The sequence below is a fragment of the Petaurus breviceps genome, unplaced genomic scaffold (genome assembly GCF_028583685.1).
Source record: "Petaurus breviceps papuanus isolate PSGF00001 unplaced genomic scaffold, PetGlider_PUasm1.0 188, whole genome shotgun sequence".
NCBI lineage: Eukaryota > Metazoa > Chordata > Mammalia > Diprotodontia > Petauridae > Petaurus > Petaurus breviceps.
In genome coordinates this window covers 4,808,953-4,829,975 of record NW_027185804.1, presented here as the reverse complement: position 1 = coordinate 4,829,975, position 21,023 = coordinate 4,808,953, and the positions used below count along the sequence as shown (strand labels likewise).

The following is a 21,023-nucleotide window of genomic DNA, read 5'->3' as shown; positions in this document are numbered from 1 at the left end:
ACATTCTCCCTGACTAAGGGGACTTTCTTTCCACTTGCCTCACTTTTGATCAGCATTTCAGTCTGCACATCCAAATTCTGAAACCAGTAAGTCTGATATCAAGTTCAATCTTTTTCCAACTTAAAAGATCTCTAATAATTCAGATGCAACAAAAAAGCCAAAAGTGGTAACTAGAATGTTCCCAAACTGAAGCTACAGAAAATTGTAATTTCTTCAGCTGGCATAAAGTCAAATGTGTAGCAATATCAAGAGCCACATAAAAAAACACTACTTTTCAAACATTAAGAGTTGCAATTAAAAATCCTCTCGACTCTCAAGATTTCTAGAATTTCTGAATTAAGAACCAAAAACTGAATGGCTGTAATTATTCTGGTCAATAAAAATCTTTCTCGGGTTAGAAAATCACATAAGCACCGAGCACCACACCTTTAAGAACTGAAGAACTATCCAGTAACACCAAAATAGTAATCATCTCTGTCCCCATCGATATCTCCAATATAGCAACAATCTTCAAACTTGTCATAGCATGGCACAGATCATTAATTATGGCACTTAACAATTTACAGAGTGGTTGCCACCCCAAACCTCTGTGACAAGGATAATGCACAAGTATTGTCTCTATTTTATGTTTAGGGATAACATAATTAATAATTACAAACAGAGATTTTATTCTTTTACAGAAAATTGAGGCCAAAGGTCAAATGATCTATGCAGGCTTACACAGACATTAAACGAAGGTTGTAGGACACATATCCTGATTTTCTCTCTCTAATATAGTGCTCCTTCCAATGATACCATACTCTGTCTATCCAAAATGCATGACCCAACTCAAGAGAACACAAAGGCATTCAGAGACAGTAAGCTCCAAATGACTCTTAATATGCTCATCAACACTAATAAAAATGTAAGTTGAACCCAGACAAATGTAAACATTTAAAACCAAGATTAATGACAAGCAAACCAGTAATAGTCAATTCTATTTGGGGCAAGATCCACTAAATCCACTAACAATCTGTATTCTTAGTTCAAAAGGCTAATTTACAGTCAAAGTATGTTTCATGAAGAATTTGGAACAGTGAGAAGTCATTCGGGTATTTCAGATTGCAGGTCTGTACAGTATCAGCAAAAATCAATTTATATACATGAATATCAAAGAAACAGGCAAAACATTTAAAAACAGACTAACAGTACAGCTCAGTACAAATATTTGGAAGTAGGAAAAAAAGAAAAGAAATAAACAATTTTAAAAATTGGTAAAGGTAGGGCAGGAAGGCCATTATTGGGAAGAATTGCAAAACCAGTAATAATTATACTACATTAATACAGAGTTCCAAAAAGAGACAAAGGTGCATATTTTTAATGCACTAGCTTCCAAGAAAAAATGGGGGGAAAAAGCTGCTTTTTCTTGAGCAGCTTATATGTGTCACATAATTGTTTCAACAGAAAGCCTATTAACAATGATTGTTTTAATGCTACAATTTTACAGCAAAGACAAACCTAAGATAGCAGCAAATTCACAAGGCAAATACTCCCATGGGACCATTCTCCCACAGTTTCTGTAATGCCTACAAAGTGCTCCCAGTTGGATATACAAGTAAAATTCACAATTAGACAACAAAAGTTTGACACCAGGTACATTAAAGGATGGTTGGTGCTGAGTGATCTCAGCACTTATTTTCCTTTTTAAAAAGGCAGAATCTGATTTGCAGTCAGGCCATACAGTCCTCCTGATCGGTGTAAGGAAGAAATCAATGCCTTCTATTATACAATGTGATAGCAATCTCAAAGCAGCACACCACAATAGTGGTTAACCCTGGGACAGCTGGTGAAATGTGGAGCAGGAACATAACTGAGAGGGTGGGCCTCGGGAAACAGACCACAAGACCAGGTACCAAGTCCAAGATAAATACCAATGGTCAAAATACAGTTTCCAACTGTAATTCACCAGTAAAACCCACAAAAGGGATTTCAGTAAAACTATAGACAGGGAAGATGGAAAAGTGAGGGCAAAGACACACATGCCATCTCTGCAGCTTCTTGTCCCAGATTCAGTTCAGTAGATAGTCAGGCTGACGGAGCGGTTCATCTTCTTCCCTATGAGCCGCGCTGTTCTGCTGCTCTGCGTGCTGGACCGAGTGGCCATTCTGTCTGTGAACAGAGCCCGCTCCTCTGCGGCTGCTTTCGCCATCTGCGCTTTCTTCAGTTCTCTACGAGGAGAAAGAATGAATGAGGAGGCAGGAATCCAATAGTTCTGCTATCCTTAGCAAATTCATTCAAGTGAGGACAAAATTCTGAGGAGCAAGTGGCCGAAAAGGCAGCTCTCAATTTACCACCATTATCCTTAGACAGGCTTAACATTTTTAAGCTGTTCGCTTCACACTTAGAAATTCAAGCACTTCTTGACAGAACTTTGGAATTCCAGAGCTGGAAATGCACCTTAGAAGCCAAACAATCCCAATTCCCACTGAATTTAGGGCTTCCTTTTAAAACCCACCAACAAGCACTTGCCTTCCTCATCTTTCTGGATAAATGCTAAAGATGCCTGCCACAGCTCTGGTCTCAATCAAGGAGGACATGCAGAACACAATGTGCTCTGGGTGATTCACAGCCTGAAATCTGTGGCCATGGCTTTCACATCCTGCTTACTGACCTGAGAGTATCAATTAGGCTCACACCCTGTATGCCTCAAGTGAGCTAACTCAGGACAAATCAATCCCCTTTAACAGAACACAATCACTGAGACAAAGGTTAGCTGAGGGGAGGGGAGAACCTGTGGCCTCAAGGTCACATGGGTCCTCTACGTCTTCAAGTGTGGCCCTTTGACTGAATCCAAAATTTGCAGAGCAAATACACCCTTAGAAAAAAGGATTGGATTCAGTCAAAGGGTAGCATCCAAAGACCTAGAAGGCCACATGCAGGTTTCCAACTGCTGGAGCTAGTTTATGGTTGCCAAAACCACTTTCTCCTAAGTAACTAGACAGCCATTAAGGCAATACTGCACAGTGGTTTTGTTCCTACTTGTATCGTGGAAAGCATGTCTTCCTAAGTCTCTTCTTCACAAAATACCTCCTTTTAATGCCTTGCAACATGGGGTGACCCCAAGTTCTCAAAGCTGGGCCAGTGGAGACGGATGGGCCATGGAGGGTCTTCTGGTGTGGCCTGCTGTTTGAGGGGCAGCTTAGCCAAGATGAGAAAGTCCATTACCAAAAGTTAGCTTCCACGACATCTTTTCAGTCAGACACTCACAAAATTGACAAGAACACAAAAATTCCTCAGCCAGTCCTAAAGTCTCTTTCTCCTTCAGTTGTCAAGGAGGCAAAGCAGGGAAAGGACCCTTTCAGAACCACACAGCTCTCTGACACGCATGGTCCTTATCCAACAACTACCAAGTTACTAGTCCCATCACAGCCATTACTGAAAAGAGGGAAGGGGAAGCTAGAAACAGAAGGAGAAAGAGACAGCAGGTCAACCACTTAAGTGCTACACATTAGTTCCTCTCCAGGGGGCAGCTAGGTGGTGCACTGAACAGAGCCCCGGCCCTGGAGTCAGGAGGACCTGAGTTCAAATACGACCTCAGACACTTAACACAAAAACTAGCCATGACCTTGAGCAAGTCACTTAATCCCAATTGTCCTGCCTTCCCCCCTCCAAAAAGCAAAACAAGGGATGTTGGGTGGCTCCTCTGTTGAAGGTTTATGGAAAGGTACAATCATGAGAAAGCATGGAAGAAGGTGCTGGCATCTGCTTCAGGGGTTGGTACGCCAACACCTATAAGCCAACAATGCAGCATGGTAGCAAAGCTCTCTCCTACTGAAAACCAGTTTAGAATGATGGCCATAACACCTAGATTTTATGGCTAGAGGACCAGAGCTCAGACCAAGAATACTGTTTTTGGTCTTAATACAGGCTGCACTTTTCCCTCCAACCTGGTATTTTCTTATACAACCTGAGCATGACCTAGATGTCTTTCAGCATCTACTCATTTGTTTTTGTTTTCAAAGAGAACACTGGAGAAATGTAGCCTATATTTGGACCAAGGCAGTTTATCCTACTTCTTTAAAAATTGCCCTGTAACATAGTATTATGGATGGGTAAGAGCGCCAGCCCCAGCATTGGGAGACCCAGGATTGGTTCCGGCCTCAGATAACCTGGCACCCACACAAAATAAGTGGCCATGTAACCTTGAGCAAGTTACTTAGCCCCAATTGCTTAAAAAAAATAGTATCATGGAGATGAAAAAAAGAAAGGTCGCACACACCAAAATATTCATAGCAGCAAAAAGACTATAAATGAAACAATGCTCATCCAAGGGGGTAATGGCTAAATAAATTATGGCCATGAATGTTGCAGAATACTAGTGCATTATAAAACAAAACAAAACAAAACAATTACTCTGAACAATTTAGAGAAGCTTGGGAAAAGTTAAATGAATTGATCCAGAGATAAACTAAGATAACAATCTACACAATGAACACAGCCACCTAAGTGGGAAGACCAAAAAGGAACCATATGCTGTGTGATTCTAAGGGACAAGTTTGGCCCCAGAAAAGAGAAGAGAAAAAGGATCTCTTCTTGGTAGAGCTGTGAGGCCACAGAACGAGGAACACTGGCTACACTGCCAGACTCCATCAATAGTTTGGTTGGTTCTGCTCAACTGGTTTTCTCCTTCTTTAAAACCTGTTACAGTGGCCTGTTCAGAAAGGAGAGTGACACAAAACGAAGTCTATGAGCTCATGCCCAAGCAAGACAGAGGCCCCCAGTGCTGGGACAAGATCCAGGACTTACTTCTGCAGGAGAGAGTTCTTGAATTTCTCTGCGTTCAACTCGATGCGTAATTGCTCCGCACTCTTCCTGGAGGCAGAGAGTAGCACTGAGTGCTTGACCAGTGCCACTGCTGATGGTCTCCTCTCTGGGTCAGGGTGAATCATGACCTTTTTGAAAGAAAAGGAAAAGACCCCTAACTGAATGACCCTCAAGAAATGGAACGCCCTTTAACAATCACCATGGTGAACAGTACAGGACAAGGCAGAACTGTGGGGAATATCCAACACTCACTTTCAACAAATCTGTCAGTTCTTGTGAAAGGACTTGTGGTATCCGGGGCAGCTTTCCTTGTCGTATTTCATGCCACTGGTCTCCGTTTGTGGGGAGCGGTTCAGCACCAGCAGCACACACCACAGTGAGGGCCAGAGCAAAAATATCTGCCTTTGGCAAGTGAGTGTAGTTCTAAAAGACAGAGAAGAAAATGGTCTCAGGAGGGAATGCTCTAGACTCAATCAATACCAGCCTTGTTTACATATGGGACACAATAAAAATGTTGCTAGGGCCATGGGTTCAGAGTGTTACAGCAGGGATTCAGTCTTGGGCTAGACTAGCCTCTAACAACAAGAAATTGGTCAGAACCTTAAACCCAACACATGGTCACTTAGCCACAGAGGTCAAAGAAAGAGGATATGCACAAACATATTTTAAATAGTTCTTTACAGTGGAAGGAAGGAAAAGAGAGAAAAAGAAAGATGAAAGGAGTGTCTACCTATTAGGGAATGGGTAACAAATTATGACATATGAATGTAATGGAATATTACTGTGCTTTTACAATTACAATTACAAGAAATGATTAAAAGGGGGCGGCTAGGTGGTAAAGTGAGTAGAGTGCTGGCCCTGGAGTCAGGAGGACCTGAGTTCGGATCCGGACTCAGACACTTAACACACACAAACAAAAAACCTAGCCGTGTGACCTTGGGCAAGTAACTTAAACCCAATTGCCCTCCAAAACGCAAAAAAAAAAGAAACGATTAAAAGGAACAGTTTCAGAGGAAACTGTGAAGATTCCTATGAGCTGATGCAGAGTAAAGTAAGAAGAACTAGGAGAACTATTTATGCCATAACAACAGGATTATAAAGAAAAAACAACTCTGAAAGACTATTACTCTGATCGACTCAAGGAGAAAACCACAAACCCAGAGAACTGAAGAAACATGCCATTTTACTTCCTCCCAGATAAGTGATGAATTAAAAATGCAGAATAAAACCTATTTTTGAGGTTACATGTTTTACTGGACTATGCATGTGTGCTCTGACAGCTTTTTACAAACTTTATTATTATTATTTTTATGGCAAGGGAGAAGGGAAATAAATGTATTCTTGAAATACATCATAAAAAAATAAGTATCAAAGGCGAGAAAGGAGATAGCTCAACAATCCTTTCACTACCCCTTAAATTACAATACTAATTTCTTAGAAGTTTTTCCTTACATACTGACCAAGTCAAAACCTGCTTCCTTGTAGTACTTGTCCCTGCTGGGGGCCAAGTATAACAAGTCTAACCTGTTCTTCCTTGTGAAAAGGCTCAGATATTTTACAACTGATAAGATCACTTCCTAAATCTTCTAATCTCCAGGCATTTTAATACATACATACCTAACTTAAAATTACTCAATGATCAGAGAAATCCAGCATTACATAAAACAGCAGAGGGCAGGTTAGTGCCCTCAAGCTTTACAATGTTACTCTAGGGGTTGGTTATAATGTCATAAATGCTATTACTACAAGGCTGACACAGCTGGGGCAACATTATCTAGGCCATAGTGTCTCACGTAGCTGGCACACTGGTTTGTTGAATTTAATTAAACAAACATTATCAAGCACCTATTATATGCAAGGGAAGAACAAAGACAAAAAGCACAACAGTCTCTACTCTCCAGGAGTTTTCATTTTACCAGGAGAAACCCTGTATGAAACCGCAAAGGCACATAATTAGTACGGGCTGTAAGTGAGTCTGATTCAGCACTGGCAACTCAAGTTACCTCTTGTAAAACTTCATTGGCCAGGAAACGGCTATCACCTTCTTCTACCTGAGGACTAGATATCCTAGTTACATGTCCAAGATCACCTAGGGAAAACAAAAGTCAAGTTAAACAAAACAGAAGCTTGTGTTATTATACTAATATAAATAATAATCTTCTAATGATCTGGATTTCTTACCTATTTTAAAAATAACTTTATTAGCTGTCCAATCATCTTCGTCCCCTTCCTCAGCTATACCTGGGATTGACACCCTAGACATGAAAATATTACCTGCCAAAGGGGGAAAAAAATTATGAGTATAAATAAAAATTGCATTTTAAAAAACTACATAATACAAGTTTCAAAGTTTAGTCAAAAATTAATTAATTTCAGGCTAACAGGAGTATTAATGCTAGACTTGAATTAATGACAGCCTATATCAGTATGGGGCTTTATCAAGAGACTTTAACTTATTACTAAACAGACCCTTGCTTGAGACCTACAACAACTGCTTAGTGAAAATACTACCAGCCCATTCTTAGGACGAGGAGTGACCTGAGCAAGGTTCAGGTGGTTAAGTGCCTTCCTCAAGGTCACACAGCTCAAAGTGTGGTTTGTTTTAAATGCCCTTTAAAGAATGTTAATATTATTTCTAGAAATGCAAGACTGACAGACACAAATACACACAGATACAAGATTAATGATTTCCAGACCTGGCCAAAGACATATATCCTTCCTTGCTCTTTGATCACAGCTCCCCAAAGAGCTTGAATCTCTAAGGTTGAATTACCTACTTGTGTGCCACAGTGGGGCACTGGGACTGGAGTCCGAAAAAAATTAGTTCAGACACTTCATTACCTGTGTGACCCTGGGTAAGTCACTTACCCCCTATTTGCCTCAGTTCCTCATATATAAAATGGGGAAGGAAATGGCAAACCACTCCAGTGTCTCAGCCAAGAAAAGCCATGGACACAGTCCATAGGGTTACATAGTCAGACATGACTGAACAGCAACAATAATACCACAAGTTAAGGCATGGGTTCTGACAATTATCTAATGAAAACATACACCTTACACTGATCAGGGAAGCCAAGAATACCATGTCTGTTGGTCCGCATGATCTGGTGTCATGAGAGGAGCAATAAACTTGTAAAGCACAATACTGGGGCAGAATTCTTTGGGTCCCAGTTCTGTCATTACCTGTGGGACCTGGTGTGCCCCTTTTCAGGACCTGTTTCCATGTCTGTAAAATCTTTTAAGGTTCCTTTTGGCTGTAATTCTACTGTTTACACTGTTCATTAATTAAATTAATTTATTATACTGTTCTACAAAAAGGATCTCACCTTGAGAATCAAGCCCCGAGCAATATCTCTAGCCACAGCAATAAACCACCACCACCTTCTAAGTCTTCAATGCAGTATCTTAAAAGACCACAGACTGCCACTTAACTATATCACCATGTTTCCCCATGAATATTCATTTCTGTCAGTATCTCAGTCACCATAAGGACTGGAACAAGTTACATTTTCCTTTTAAACTGCCACTGATGTCTGGATGTGTAAGTTTATTATAAAGTTCTTACAAACATTTAATAAAATATTCAAAATAAACTCATGTAGGCTTAATTAAAATAAGCATGTTATCCCAAAACTAGGTGCTCCCAGTACTATAATTTCTAAAATAACCTATATTCTGAGTCAAGTACTATATTTTTAATTCCCTAACACTGTATCAATTTTTAATGGAATAAGTTGTTCAAACTTTTAAATAAATGTAATAATATGTGTAAAGCACTTTGAAACTTTAAAGTGCTACATAAATGTTAGCTATTATTAAAGCTATTGAACATCAATATTTTAAGAATTGGTGAAATCACCAGTGTGCACTTGATTTCACTAGCATGGACAGTGCCCTGCACCCCAAAATAGACATCCTCTGGGAGTTGCCATAGGTGACAAAAATTCATTGCCTGGTGGTCAACCCTCTGGAAATGAGTCTATTTTCCTTAAGCCAAATGCCTTATGTGTACCTGAAAGTCTTCCTAGTTTATTAGCAACTGCTGGCATAGTTTTCGACAATTCAGCGCACCTCCACACCCTGATGATGCTTTAGAGGAGGACCCATCATAAGCAAGGCATCCAAAGCTAGCTGAAGAAAATTTACTATGAAGCTACACAGTCCTTTTATCTAAGATGAGGTAATGTGGTCTCCAACAGAGCAAATTTTTTATATTGTACTCACTGGGCTTAATATCCATGTGTACCAATGACATTGAGTGAATATATTTCAAGCCACGAGCAACTTGTATAAGGAGATCTTTAAGTTCTGTTTCTGAAAAATAATTCATGCTTCTGTAGTTTTCACTTATGGCATCCCCTAAGCTTCCACCTGAAAAAGAAAAGACAAATTAGCTTTCCCTTCTCAATTATTTTTAATCAAATCTCTTGATTTTTAGAGAGAAGTTATGCTTATCAGCCCCTAAGAGGTTCTCTCTGGGAACAAGTACAAAGTATGTTTTGAGAACTTCTTCCTTATAATTAATTCTCACAGAATCATTCAAAAGAAAAATAAGACAATATTGCATTACAGCCTTGGTCCCTGGTCCCTTGGTCCCTTTCATGAGATCCAAACCTAACAGAACACTTTCTCCACATTCTCTATGGCTGGGACAGATGCCAGTTCTGGGGTCGGACTCCTCAGTTCCTCTTAGCTAGCCCTTTTAACTATCTGACCAGTTCCGTTTATTTCAGGGAGACCATACAATCAATTGTTTCCTGGTCATAATACTTAGCTCTAGCCCTTCACAGATATTTATACTAAAGCCATGTAAATTCTTTACACAGGTCAGACAACATCCTTGCCCAACACCTTCAATCAGCAATTCCTGCAAAACTCTATTGGTACTTGCTTTATGCACTCAGTTCTACTTTGTATCATGGGTTGGCTGTCACATCTCATTGTCCTACTGGATTAAAAGCTTCAGGAAGATCAAGAATTATGTCTTACTTCAATTTTGTGTCCCTGGCTTCTCCCCTAGTGCACTTGAAGATTCGGAATTTAATAAATGTTTGTTGCATTCAATCATTCAACAAACGTTTATTAAGGAGTGCCTACCAAGTGGGTAGGACCTGGGCTAAGTGCCAAGGTATACAGTACCTGTCCTCAAGAGCCCCTCATTCTAATGGGAAACAACACGCAACAGCTATTTACATAAATATACATGCAGTGTAAATGAGAGGAAATATCAGAAGGAAGGTACCAACATTAGGGGGAAGAATGAGGACAGGACTTTTGCAGAAGGAAGGATTTGAGGTGAATCTTGAATGAAGCCAGAAGGCTGAAGTGAAAAGGGAGAACATTCCTAGCATCTGGGATAGCCAGTGAAATGGCATGGATTTGGGATATGGAGCATCTTGTTCAACTGAGGAACAAGGAGGCCAGTGTCAACAAGAGTACGTGGAAGGAAGTAGATTGTGAAGGACTTTAAAAACCAAACAAGAGGATTTTATCTTTGATCTTAAAAGTAGTAAGATACTATTTCAGTTTACTACCTAGGGTGATGATACGGTCAGACCTAAGCTTTAGATGTGGCAGCTGAATAAAGAATGTACTGGAAAGGGAAGACCTGAGGCAAGGAGCCCCGTCAGAAGGTTATTACTGAAGTTTAAGCATGAGATGATAAGGGCCTACATTCAGTGGAAAGAATGAGTAGTGTTTGAGATGCCTATAGGCATTCAGTCTGAGATGTCCAACAGGCAGTTGGTGATGTAAGACTGGAGGTCAGGGAGAGATTAAAGCTGGATAAATAGATCTGAAGATAACCTGATTAGAAATAACTGAACTCCAAGTAGCCAATAAGATCACCAAGTAAGATAACAGTGAGGGAGAAGGGAAAAAAAGTCCAGATAAGAGTCTCTGGGTGACACCAACTTTGGCAGACATGACCTGGATCCAGCAAGGATCCCCAGAAGGAAGAGTCAGACAGAGAGAAGGAGAACTGAGACAGAGCAATGTCTGTCACAAAAACCTAGAGAAGAAAATAACAAGAAGAGAGTCATATATGGAGTCACAAGTTGCAAAGAGGTTAAGAAGGACAAGGATCAAGAATATACAAATATACCATTAGATTTGGTCATCAGAAGATCAATGGTAACTACAGAAAGAGCAGTTTCAAATAGCATGAGGCCAGAAGCCGGACTGCAAAGGATTTACAAAAGAATACGAGAAGAGGAAGGTGAGGCACCAATTATAGACAGCTTTATAGAAGAGTTTGGCCATGAAAAGGAGGCAAGACAATTGAATTCCTACCTTCTAAAGCCTAACTGGAAAGGGAAGCCTCAAATAGATCAAGAAAAACTCTTGGTTCACAAAGGTTGACCCCAAGGTCAACTTACTTCAATAAACTTTTAAGTTCTATTATGTTCAAGGCCTTATTGCTAAGCACTGAGGATACAATGACAAACTAAAAAACAGCCCCTCTCCTCAAGGAACTTATAGTCTACTTGGGGGAATGCTATACTCACACAAGTAAATGAGAGAGAATATGAGGAAGAAGAGCACGCCCACCTAGATAGATCAGGAAAAGCTTCCTATAGCCAGGCGAGTACCAAACTTTGAAGGAAGCTAAGAATTCTATGCAGATGTGAAGAGGGAGTATCCAAGGCACACCCACAGCATAGAATAAAGTTTATGCAAAGGAATAGAGGCTGGAAATGACAAGTTCAAGGAACATATAAGCTAATTTGGTTGACACATAGAAGGTGGGTGCAACATCAAATAAATCTGGAAAAGTTAGATGAAGCCATTATTGCAAAAGGCTTTAGATGTCAAGTATTTTTTCCTGTAGGCAATAGGGAGTCACTGAAAATTCAGTCAGGGAAAGATATGATCAGATTTCTATTTTAGATAGATTATTTTGGCAGCTCTGAGGAAGATAAACTGGAGAAGAGAGATCTTGGAAGCATGAAAACCAATTAGGGAAACTATTACCATAATGTAGAAGTGCGAGCAAATACTAAACTAGGGTAGCAGCCATGTGAGTGGAGAAAAGGCAGCTATAGATGCAGTGAAGGTAAAAATGTATAACCATGGCAACTGACCAGATATAAGGAAGATGGGGTGAGGGAGGGAAGGGTCAAGAATAACTGAGTTTGTGTACCTGGCTAACTGGGAAGATGGTCATGGCCTTAACAGAAATAGTAAAGTTGGGTGGCAGGGGATAGAGTGGGGAGTTATGAGTTCTACTTTAGACAGGCTGAGTTTGAGCTGCCTATGGAACATCCTAGAAGACTACTAGGCAGCTGGCAATACAGGAACAGAAATCAAAAAAGATGAGGTTTGGATATATAAATATGTGAGTCATCTTGCAAAGAGATGATATATGAACCTATAGGAGCTGAAGGGTTAACCAAGGAGCTGTCAAGAAGAAAGGCCCCAGGAAAGAGTGTTAGGGGATATATCCAGTTAGGTGGTAGAATGGAGGATAATGATTCATCAGCAGAGATGGAACAGGAAAGGTCAGAGAGGTAGAACAAGAAACACAGAAAATAATGTAAGACAAACAGAAGAGAGACTGATTAGGAGGGAGTAGTTACGAGTATCACAAACTACAGAGAGGTCAGGAAGGAAGAGGACCAAGACCCAGCCATCAGCGTTAGTAATTACGAGATCTTTGATAACTTTGGAGAGAGCCACATCAGGCCAGTGAATTAGAAGCTAGATTACATGAGTCTGAGACGCAATAGAACAGTGAGAAAGTGGAATAAATATATGTAGACAGTTTTCTCTAGTAATATAATGACTTTCTTCCAGGAGACTTCTCAAATATTTTCCCCTATAAAAAAAAAAAAGGCATTGCTATTGCTTGCTGCCTATGCTGCACAGGCCAAAAAGCATGTCAGAGTATTTGTATTGAAAAGGTGACTGGTGCTTGTTAATTTTTCCATTTTAATTAGAAAAGTGCTGTTGTGCTTTCTACTTACTGAAGCAGCAAGACAGTGAAAACAGCACAAGGAGGCACCATTCTGCACCTGCAGCTCACTGGCCATATGAGCCTGAAAGGGCAGCGGGGTGGAAATATACTACTTATTAAAAAAAAAAAACTTGGTGTACACTTTAGCTGGAAAGGAAATGGATTTTTCCTGGCCTTGTTAGTTTCTCTTTAAACAGGTAACTGATGATAAAATACTTATTAAACTCAATTGATATAGAAAATATATCAATAAAGTTAAGACTTTAAGTAACATTAGGAATAACTACTTTCAGTATTCACTTTGTTTAGAACAAGAGAATCAACAACAGCTGAAACCTATTCAGTGCTTCACAGTTTACAACAAAGCCTTTCACAGTCGTCATTTCTTAATTCTGAAAAGAACCACAAAAGATAAGTGGCACAAGGAGAGACTGAGACATGGAGGTGATGCAGTGGATAGCGGTGAGGACTGGAAGTCTTCTCCTGCTTCACTCCTGCATCCTCATCTGGGAAGAAATAGGGAAACACAACATTTTAAACAACCCCCCTAAAAAAGTCTGGCTTACCATTACAATATTCATTCTGTATCAGCATGTGATCATCTTCTGCCCATGCAGAGAAATATCGAACCACATGAGAATGTTGTCCAAGCACTGCGTGGGCATAGACTTCTCTTAAAGCATTCTGTCTGTTTACATAAAGTTTGAGATCAGTACCAGCATAAACCAGGCAACTCTATCCTATCACAGATTATCTGATAAACTCCTTCAGGGACCCTTTATATAGGACAGAGGTTTGGCTATGGTACAATAACCTCTTCAAGTCCTATGATGCAGGAAACTGATTAAAAGGTAAGGGCATAAATACCTCTGAGAAGGATTTGATATCCAAGACATAAAGAGAACTAATAAAAACATAAGACCAAGACAGTCCTCAAGAGTATTGCAGACTATTAATAACCATATGAAAGTGACTATAATGGATGTTTTACATAGCTACACATGTATAACCTATATGGAAGTGCTTGTCTTAGGGAAGGAGGGGAAGGAAGGGAAAGAATTCAGAACTCAAAGTTTAAAAACAAATGTTAAAAATTGTTTTTATGTGTAAGTAGGGAAAAATTAAATACTAAATAAATACCAAAAAAAAATAACCATATGAAAGAATTTCTAAATCACTTGTAAATAATAAGAGAAATACAAATCAAAACAAGCCTGGAGGTTTCACCTCACCCCCATCAAACTGGTAAAGATAATAAAAGGGAATAGTCAATGCTAAAGGAGTTGTGCAATGACAGACTCACTAATGGCCTGAGTATGCACTGATACAATTCTAGAAAGTAATTTGGAATTATGTAAATAAAATCACTAAAACAAACTGGCCATACCATTTGACCCAGAATGAACACACACACACACACACACACACACACACACACACACACACACACACACACACACACACACTCTTTCTCTCTCTCCCCTCCCCCCCACATGCAAAAAAAAATTCATGGCATACTTTTTATGGTAGCAAAGAATTAGAAACAAAGTAGATGCCCATCAGTTGGTGAATGTTGCATATGACTGTAATGGAATATTTTTATACTTTAAGAAATGACAAAGGTAATGAATACAGAGACATGTGGGAAGATCTACATGAACTGATGCAGGATGAAGTAAGCAGAGCCAGGAAAACAACATATACAGGGACTTACAATGATGCAAATGGAAAGATCATAAAACAAATGAAAGTGAATGTTGCAAAATTACAAAGAATAAGCATGGCCTCAAAGAATAAAGTAGGAGAAGTCACATCCCCCAACTCCTTTGCAAAGATGGGAGGTCCACAGTTTGAAATACTGAATCTAACACTGAATTAGATATGTGTTGATTTGTTTTGATCAGTTTTTTTCCCTCATCTTCTTAAAAAAAATTATTCAAGAGATAGCTCTCTGGGAAGGATAGGAGAAAGGACAAAGGAAACATGGGCTATGTAAAAACAAAAGACATCCACAGAAATATATATATATATATATATATATATATTTTTTTTTTTTAAAAGATAAGGGCAGTACAGTTATGTACCAAATTCAGACTAGACTTCAAATACTCCCAGGTCCAAAAAGAAAGCTACTCAATAAGAAAGCAAAACTGACCAGAACAACTTTTTTCTAACTTTAAAGAACCTTTCAAATTTCAATACCTTTTAAGTTTAGAACTTGAATGCAGCTAGATTTCAAAAAGTTTAACAAACTACCTCTAACAAAATGGCACAGAAACAAAGACTAGGGTTAAAAAAATACTCACTCATCGACAGAACCAGCCAATGGCTTCTTTGATCTCTTTATGGCATAGATACATCCATCCAGCCTCTTTACACACTTAAATACTGAACCAAATTCTCCTGATCCAATCTTCTCTAGCTCATGAAATTCACTTTCATATCTTGATTTCATGTTACTTTCTGTAATTGTAATTCTCTGTAATTGTAACAAAAAAAAATTTGTTTCAAAAGTATAAAAGTCAAGGCAACAGAAGATGGCACAAAAAACGGAGGGGACTGTAACAGCCTACCTTGGCAGGCCGGGTGGTCTCATCTTCAAGCTCCCCATCACTTGCTTCCATGTCTTCATCACAGGAACTGAAATAAGAATTGGTACTCTCTTCATCAAATATACTAGGAAGACATATTCCAACCCTAGCTCTGAACTTGATGTGGCAAGTATATTCAGATTACTAGTGGACTTTTAACAGGAGCATGAGGTGAAGATATAATCAAACATTTCTCCCTCAAAATTTTTAAAGTAAGATGACTAATCAGCTTAGTTTCAGGTGAAGACCTTCACCTCATATTTGTTTTCTGATATTTCTATCAAATATTTATCTTTGTCCCAGCCCAATGACCTGGATAATAATTCCCTAACACTACTACAACTATCTCCCAACCTAGAATTTGATAATAGAACCTCTGAGGTGGAAGAAGCCCCCCATTTAAGAGCTCTAACCCCTTCACTTAATAAAAAACATTTCCTTTAAAGTGTCTCCACTCTGCCTGGATACTCCAGTGATGAGGGTCTCACTACCTCCTGAAGCAGCCTACATCATCAACAGCACCCCATCTCTCTAACTTTGCCCTATTCTAACAGTATTCAGTTACACCTCTTATTGCCAAGCTCTCAATGCCGTCCTCCAAGATGTGCAGGCAGTTTTTATTTCTTCCAGCTATACAAAGGCCCTTTTTCATAAGGAAATAGCACCCTCATCACTCACAGCTTAACACGCTTCTACCTCTCAAGAGGCTCTAGAACACAACACAGTCTAGAAACTAACTGTAAACAGGATCATTAAGTACAAATTTTTAATTCAGTCAAATGTATAAAAGCAAGACTTGAAAATAATATGGGATAACAATATCAAATGACATACTCATTCCAGTGTGTTCTCTTCCTCCGACACTGTCCTGAAGAATGAAACAACATTGAATCTGGAGTGAAGGGATTAATATTCACTTGAGGGGTTTGTCTCATGTCAAATCCTTGCTTTTCGGATCTTCCTGAGCTCATGAACAGAGAACCACCTCGGAGTTTCACAGAGCTGGAATCTATTCCTCGAGCTTTGGATAGCAAACTCTAGATTGCAACAAGGATATTTTGTCAGTATCCAAGAAAAATCAACAAAGTCCTCCCCCAATCCCACTTGGTCAATTTAGTCTGCTAGATCAGTAAGAATTAATTTACAATGCTAAATCTGCTGACAGCAAAACAAACAAGCAAACAAAAAATCCTCATAAACTTCTGTCTAGTTCCTAGATGAACAAGGCTGTAAACCTAGTTCAGTTTGGTCTACTTTTTGAAAAAGTAAACTAGTTAAAACACAGCTTCCCAGAAGCAATGCAAAAAGGAAGCTGAAATGAGCCCTTCATTTTTCAGTGAAAATTGAGATCAAAATAAGAAATCCTGCTGGCTGGAGTAGGTAGTAAGCTCCTAAACAAACCCTTTCAATGCCTAAACCAAACGATAGGAGGGGCAGGCAGCCAGAAACCTCCACCTCCCCGAGGCGGTCTCCCTCCCCCAACCCTCTCAAGAGGACTCCAGGAGAGGTGGGATGGGCCACGCTAGCCAATAACAAGGACAACTTGGAGACTCATACTACCACCATCTTGGCGGCTGCATAAACAAGGAAACAAACCCAAAGAGGAATGTATGTAGTTTAGCTTAGTTAAGTATTTCTGCTAACTTCTTTCTGGAATCATTTAAAATTTCAAAAGACTAACTTTCACACTGACTTGACAGAGGAGACATTCATTCAACAAATGTTTACTAAACGCCTTGCACTGGGCTTGCACAGGGTGAAAGAGAAATACTGGGGTGCTAAAATAAAGGTTTTGAAGTTAGAAGACACCATTATGTAGACTGCAGTTTGGAAGTTTTGACGTTCTGTGTGGATACATACATATATACGTGTATGATATTCAAACATATATTATATATGTGCACACAGATATACAGATTTTACGCTGATACATATCACCTCTACAGTCTTATAAAGTAAACAGAAAACAGGTTTTGTCCCATAAGCCAATTTCTGTCAACTCAACGTGTAAAAGTTTTTGCCTAAACGTCTTCATTTTCCTTTGTCACAAGGCAGGGTTCAATGGGAGATGGGGAAGGCTGAAATGAGCCATGTAAAGACAAAAGGCATCTTCAACAAAACGCATTAAAAAAAAACACACAAATGTGGCCATTGCTACACAGTAGCCCTATATATCTTAACCATACAACGTAGAACCCATCACAACCAACGAAACTAAAACTAAAAACATATAAAAGGTAAAACTTTTTCATTTAAAAGCCCAAGTCTTCAGGATTCCAATTGACAAAACGGAGGGGGCTGTGCCTGCTCCCAGGACACCCGGCAGGCGTCGGGGGTCGTCGCCACCGAGACACACACGCTGACACACACTCCGCACATCCTTCCGACACGCTACGCATCCAGGGCCTTCGGGTTTAAACTCCCGAAGCTCAGCAGGGGTCCCGCTCGGACTGACAGCCCCGGGGGCCCGAGCCCACCTCCCCCGGGCCCGGGGAGCCCCAGGGCACCGCAGTACGTTCCGGGGCGGCTCTCGGGGCAGTTACATAACCTAACGGCCACTTGCGAGGGCAGGCCCGGAGTTCGCAGCCAGGGCGGCCGCAGCTGCAGGTTATGTAAGCGCCCCCGCCCCGCCCCCGCCCCGGGGGGCCTGGCCCGGCGCCCGCACAGCCACCACAGCAGCGCCCCAGCCCCGCCGGCCTCCGGGCCTCACCTTCGGGGTGTGCGGCGTGTCGAAGAGCCGCAGCTTGCGGAAGGTCTTGTGCGGCGGCGTGCCCGGGTAGTCCGGCACCGGCGAGCAGGAGCCGTCACGGCGCTGGCGGCCGCGCGGGGAGCGGTCCCCGCGGAGCGGCGACAGGGGGCTGCCCAGGTAGTAGGGGACGGAGGCGGCCGGAGACTTGACTGGGGACGACGAGCCGAAGCCCTCCTCCTCCCAAGAGTCGCCCTCGGCGCCGCCAGCGTCCCCGTCGCCCGCGCCTCCTCCATCGGCTGGCGGCATCTCCTCCTCCCGCGGGCCCGGGGCCCGGCCTGGAGCACGGCGGAGGCCGCCGGGCTCGCCCTCGGGCTCCGCGGCCGGCCCCAGGGCTGCGGGGCTGCGGGTGGGCGGCAGCGGCGAGTCGGGCTCCTGGAAGGCCGAGTCCTCCCCGGTGCTGTGGCCGCTGCCCTCGTCCTCCTCCTCTTCTTCCTCCTCCTCCTCGCAGTCGCTGCCTGGGGAGAAGATGAGCTTCTGCCTCAGCGCGCAGGAGCCTCCGGGCCGGCCGCGGAGCGGCGGCGCCTGGTGCCGGCTCTGGAAGCTCATGGGGGCCGGGACCGGGAGCTGGGGCTGAGGGGGCGGGACCGCCACGTGCGGCCCGAGGAGCTCCGCAGGGGCGGCGGCGGCGGCCCGGGCAACAGCGGCTTCCGCGCCTGGACGGGCCGTCACCGCGGCCACCGGCGCCGACCTGGGCAGGGGGCGAGGACCGGGGTCGCGGCTCCGAGGCAGCGGCGGCGCGGCGGTGCGGCGGTGCAGCGGCTAATCCGAGCAGCTGGGTCCGGGCCGATCTGCCTGCAAGGTTCGGGCTACGCGGCTTCCCGCGACCGTTAATCACGTGAACGCCCAACCCACCAATCCCCGCCCAGTTTGGGGTTTGAAAAAAAAGGAGGGCGCTACGTTACCCGCGGGGGGAGGGTACGTGCTACGCGATTTTGGCGCGAAATTCGTGGCTCCGCCCTTCCCCGCCCCCACCTCCACCCCTCCTCTTCACACACGCAGTTGGAGACACACAAACACATACACACATCCGCCCAGGGGGAGAGGAGCGGGGAGGAGAGAGGGCGTGGCTAGGGATGCTGGCCAATAGGCGAGGAGAGACCGCTGGGGGACCGAGGTTGTGGAGGCTCCCTCCCCAGGAGAGGGGGAAGGGGAAAGAGAAAAAATAGGGAGGAGGAGGAGGAAAGAATGAGGGGCAGGGGAGAGAAAAAGAATGGGAGGAAGAGGGAAAATGAATTGGTAGAAGGGAAGGAGGCGGGTCTAAATGAGAAGGGGAAGGAAGGGGAGAAAACAGGAGAGGCAGAGGAAAGTGGGAGGGGAAGAAAAGGAGAAAAGTGGGAGGGGAGGAAAAGCAGAGGAGGGGAGCGGAGGGGAGGGGAAGGGGAGGAGGGCCGGGGAGAGGGGTGGAGCAGGAGGAAAGCGAGGGGGGGGGATAAAGGGGGGGGAGGGGGGGCAGGCGCAGCCCGGAATTCTCGGGGTCAGTGAAGAAGGGTTTTCCCCTCGGGTGCTTTCCCTGAGCTGTGATGGGGAGAAGCGAGGACCGCTGCGGGGGGGCTGGGCCGCCTGATGCTACTGCTGCTTATGGGACCCTGCACAGCCTTCCTGGAGGTTGGGGAGGCTGGCTCTGCAGAAGCTTGGGGGCGGGGGAGACCCGCTGCCCCCCCCCCTTTAGTGAGCAGTCACCACAGGGCCCCTTGCTGCAGGCAGGCAGGAAAAACACCGTCTCGCAGCTGAGTAAACACGCGTGTCCAAAGTCCACGTCTAGGCAGAACTTGCTGGGGGATGGGCGGCCAGCCGGGAATGCCACCGAGAACGTGCCTACTGGGCCCCAAATGGGGATGAGTGGAGTCACCGTCCGCGGTCGGGTCACGTATGGGCTCTTCAGGACCCTGACCCTGACCTTAGGCAAAGCCCGATCCCGCCCAGTTGCAGGTCAAGCAGGCGCCACGGGCCGGTGGGTGGCGGCAGGAGGGCCCCCCCTCCCCGCAGACCGAATGGGCCCAGGCGTTAAAGGGACACTTCGGTCTGCAGAAGTTTATTTAAACGAACGGGCTAGAAGTAGAGCCCGGACTGCCAGCTCCTACTGGGGTACAGCCGGAATTCAAGGGCCCGCACGAATGCCGCCCTTTTGTCACTTTCCAACGGGGACACCATCAAATTAAGTTTCCAGTTTGAAATATGTCCAATGTCAGGAAACAATTCACACCTCCCGAGGACATGCCCATCTTAAAGGCGCAGGAGGGGAGGGGTCAACAGAAAGAAAGACGAACCCAGTAAGCTTGGCTTTCTTTCACTTATCTATTACCCTTTGTTGTCCGTTAGTAATCTTTCCCTTTCCACTCCCACTGTTTCAATTATCACCTCTCTGCAGATGCCTCTCAAATTTATCCCCAGCCCTAAGATCCTTTTCTCCCTTAGCTCCAGTCCCTCAGCCAACTGACTTCAAGACATTCGTAGTACTCTTCCCCTACCTTAAACAGGAGATCGAAATCATATTTTCACCTCTAAAAACAAACAACACCGAACTTTCCTTCTGACTTTCTATTTGTTTAGGTTTTAATTTCCAATTCCAAATTCTCTTCCTTTTTTTTTTTTGCTTTTTGGAGGGCAATTGGGGTTAAGTGACTTGCCCAAGGTCACACAGCTAGTACATGTTAATTGTCTGGGGGCTAGGTGTCGAAATGAATAGAGCACCAGCCCTGGAGACAGGAGGACCTGAGTTCAAATCCAGCTTCAGACACTTAACACTAGCTGTGTGACCTTGGGCAAGTCACAACCCCAATTGCCCTGCCCTCCCCCTCCAAAATAAAAAAAAAAAGCAAAAAAAAAAAGTGTTCCTTCTCTAAAAAAAAAAAAAGTGTTAATTGTCTGAGGCAGTATTTGAGCTCAGGTCCTCCTGACTTCTGGGCCTGCCCTCTATTCACTTCAA

At 43.2% G+C, this 21,023-nt stretch overlaps 1 protein-coding gene and 1 long non-coding RNA gene across 8 annotated transcripts in view; one reads left to right on the top strand and one right to left on the bottom strand.

The window, feature by feature from the left end:
- The window catches only part of LOC138163740 (uncharacterized), a 255,265-nt gene that overhangs the window by 90,601 nt on the left and 143,641 nt on the right, over nt 1-21,023 (top strand). The window lies entirely within an intron of this gene.
- On the bottom strand, nt 946-18,658 carry WEE1 (WEE1 G2 checkpoint kinase). The gene is made up of 11 exons (XM_069091204.1): nt 18,059-18,658; nt 16,183-16,385; nt 15,331-15,397; nt 15,064-15,236; nt 13,324-13,445; nt 9,028-9,174; nt 6,985-7,077; nt 6,807-6,892; nt 5,056-5,226; nt 4,786-4,931; nt 946-2,207 (listed from the first exon to the last, which is right to left on the bottom strand). The coding sequence occupies exons 1-11, from the start codon at nt 18,641-18,643 to the stop codon at nt 2,054-2,056; spliced, it is 1,947 nt and encodes a 648-aa protein (XP_068947305.1). The 5' UTR covers nt 18,644-18,658; the 3' UTR covers nt 946-2,053.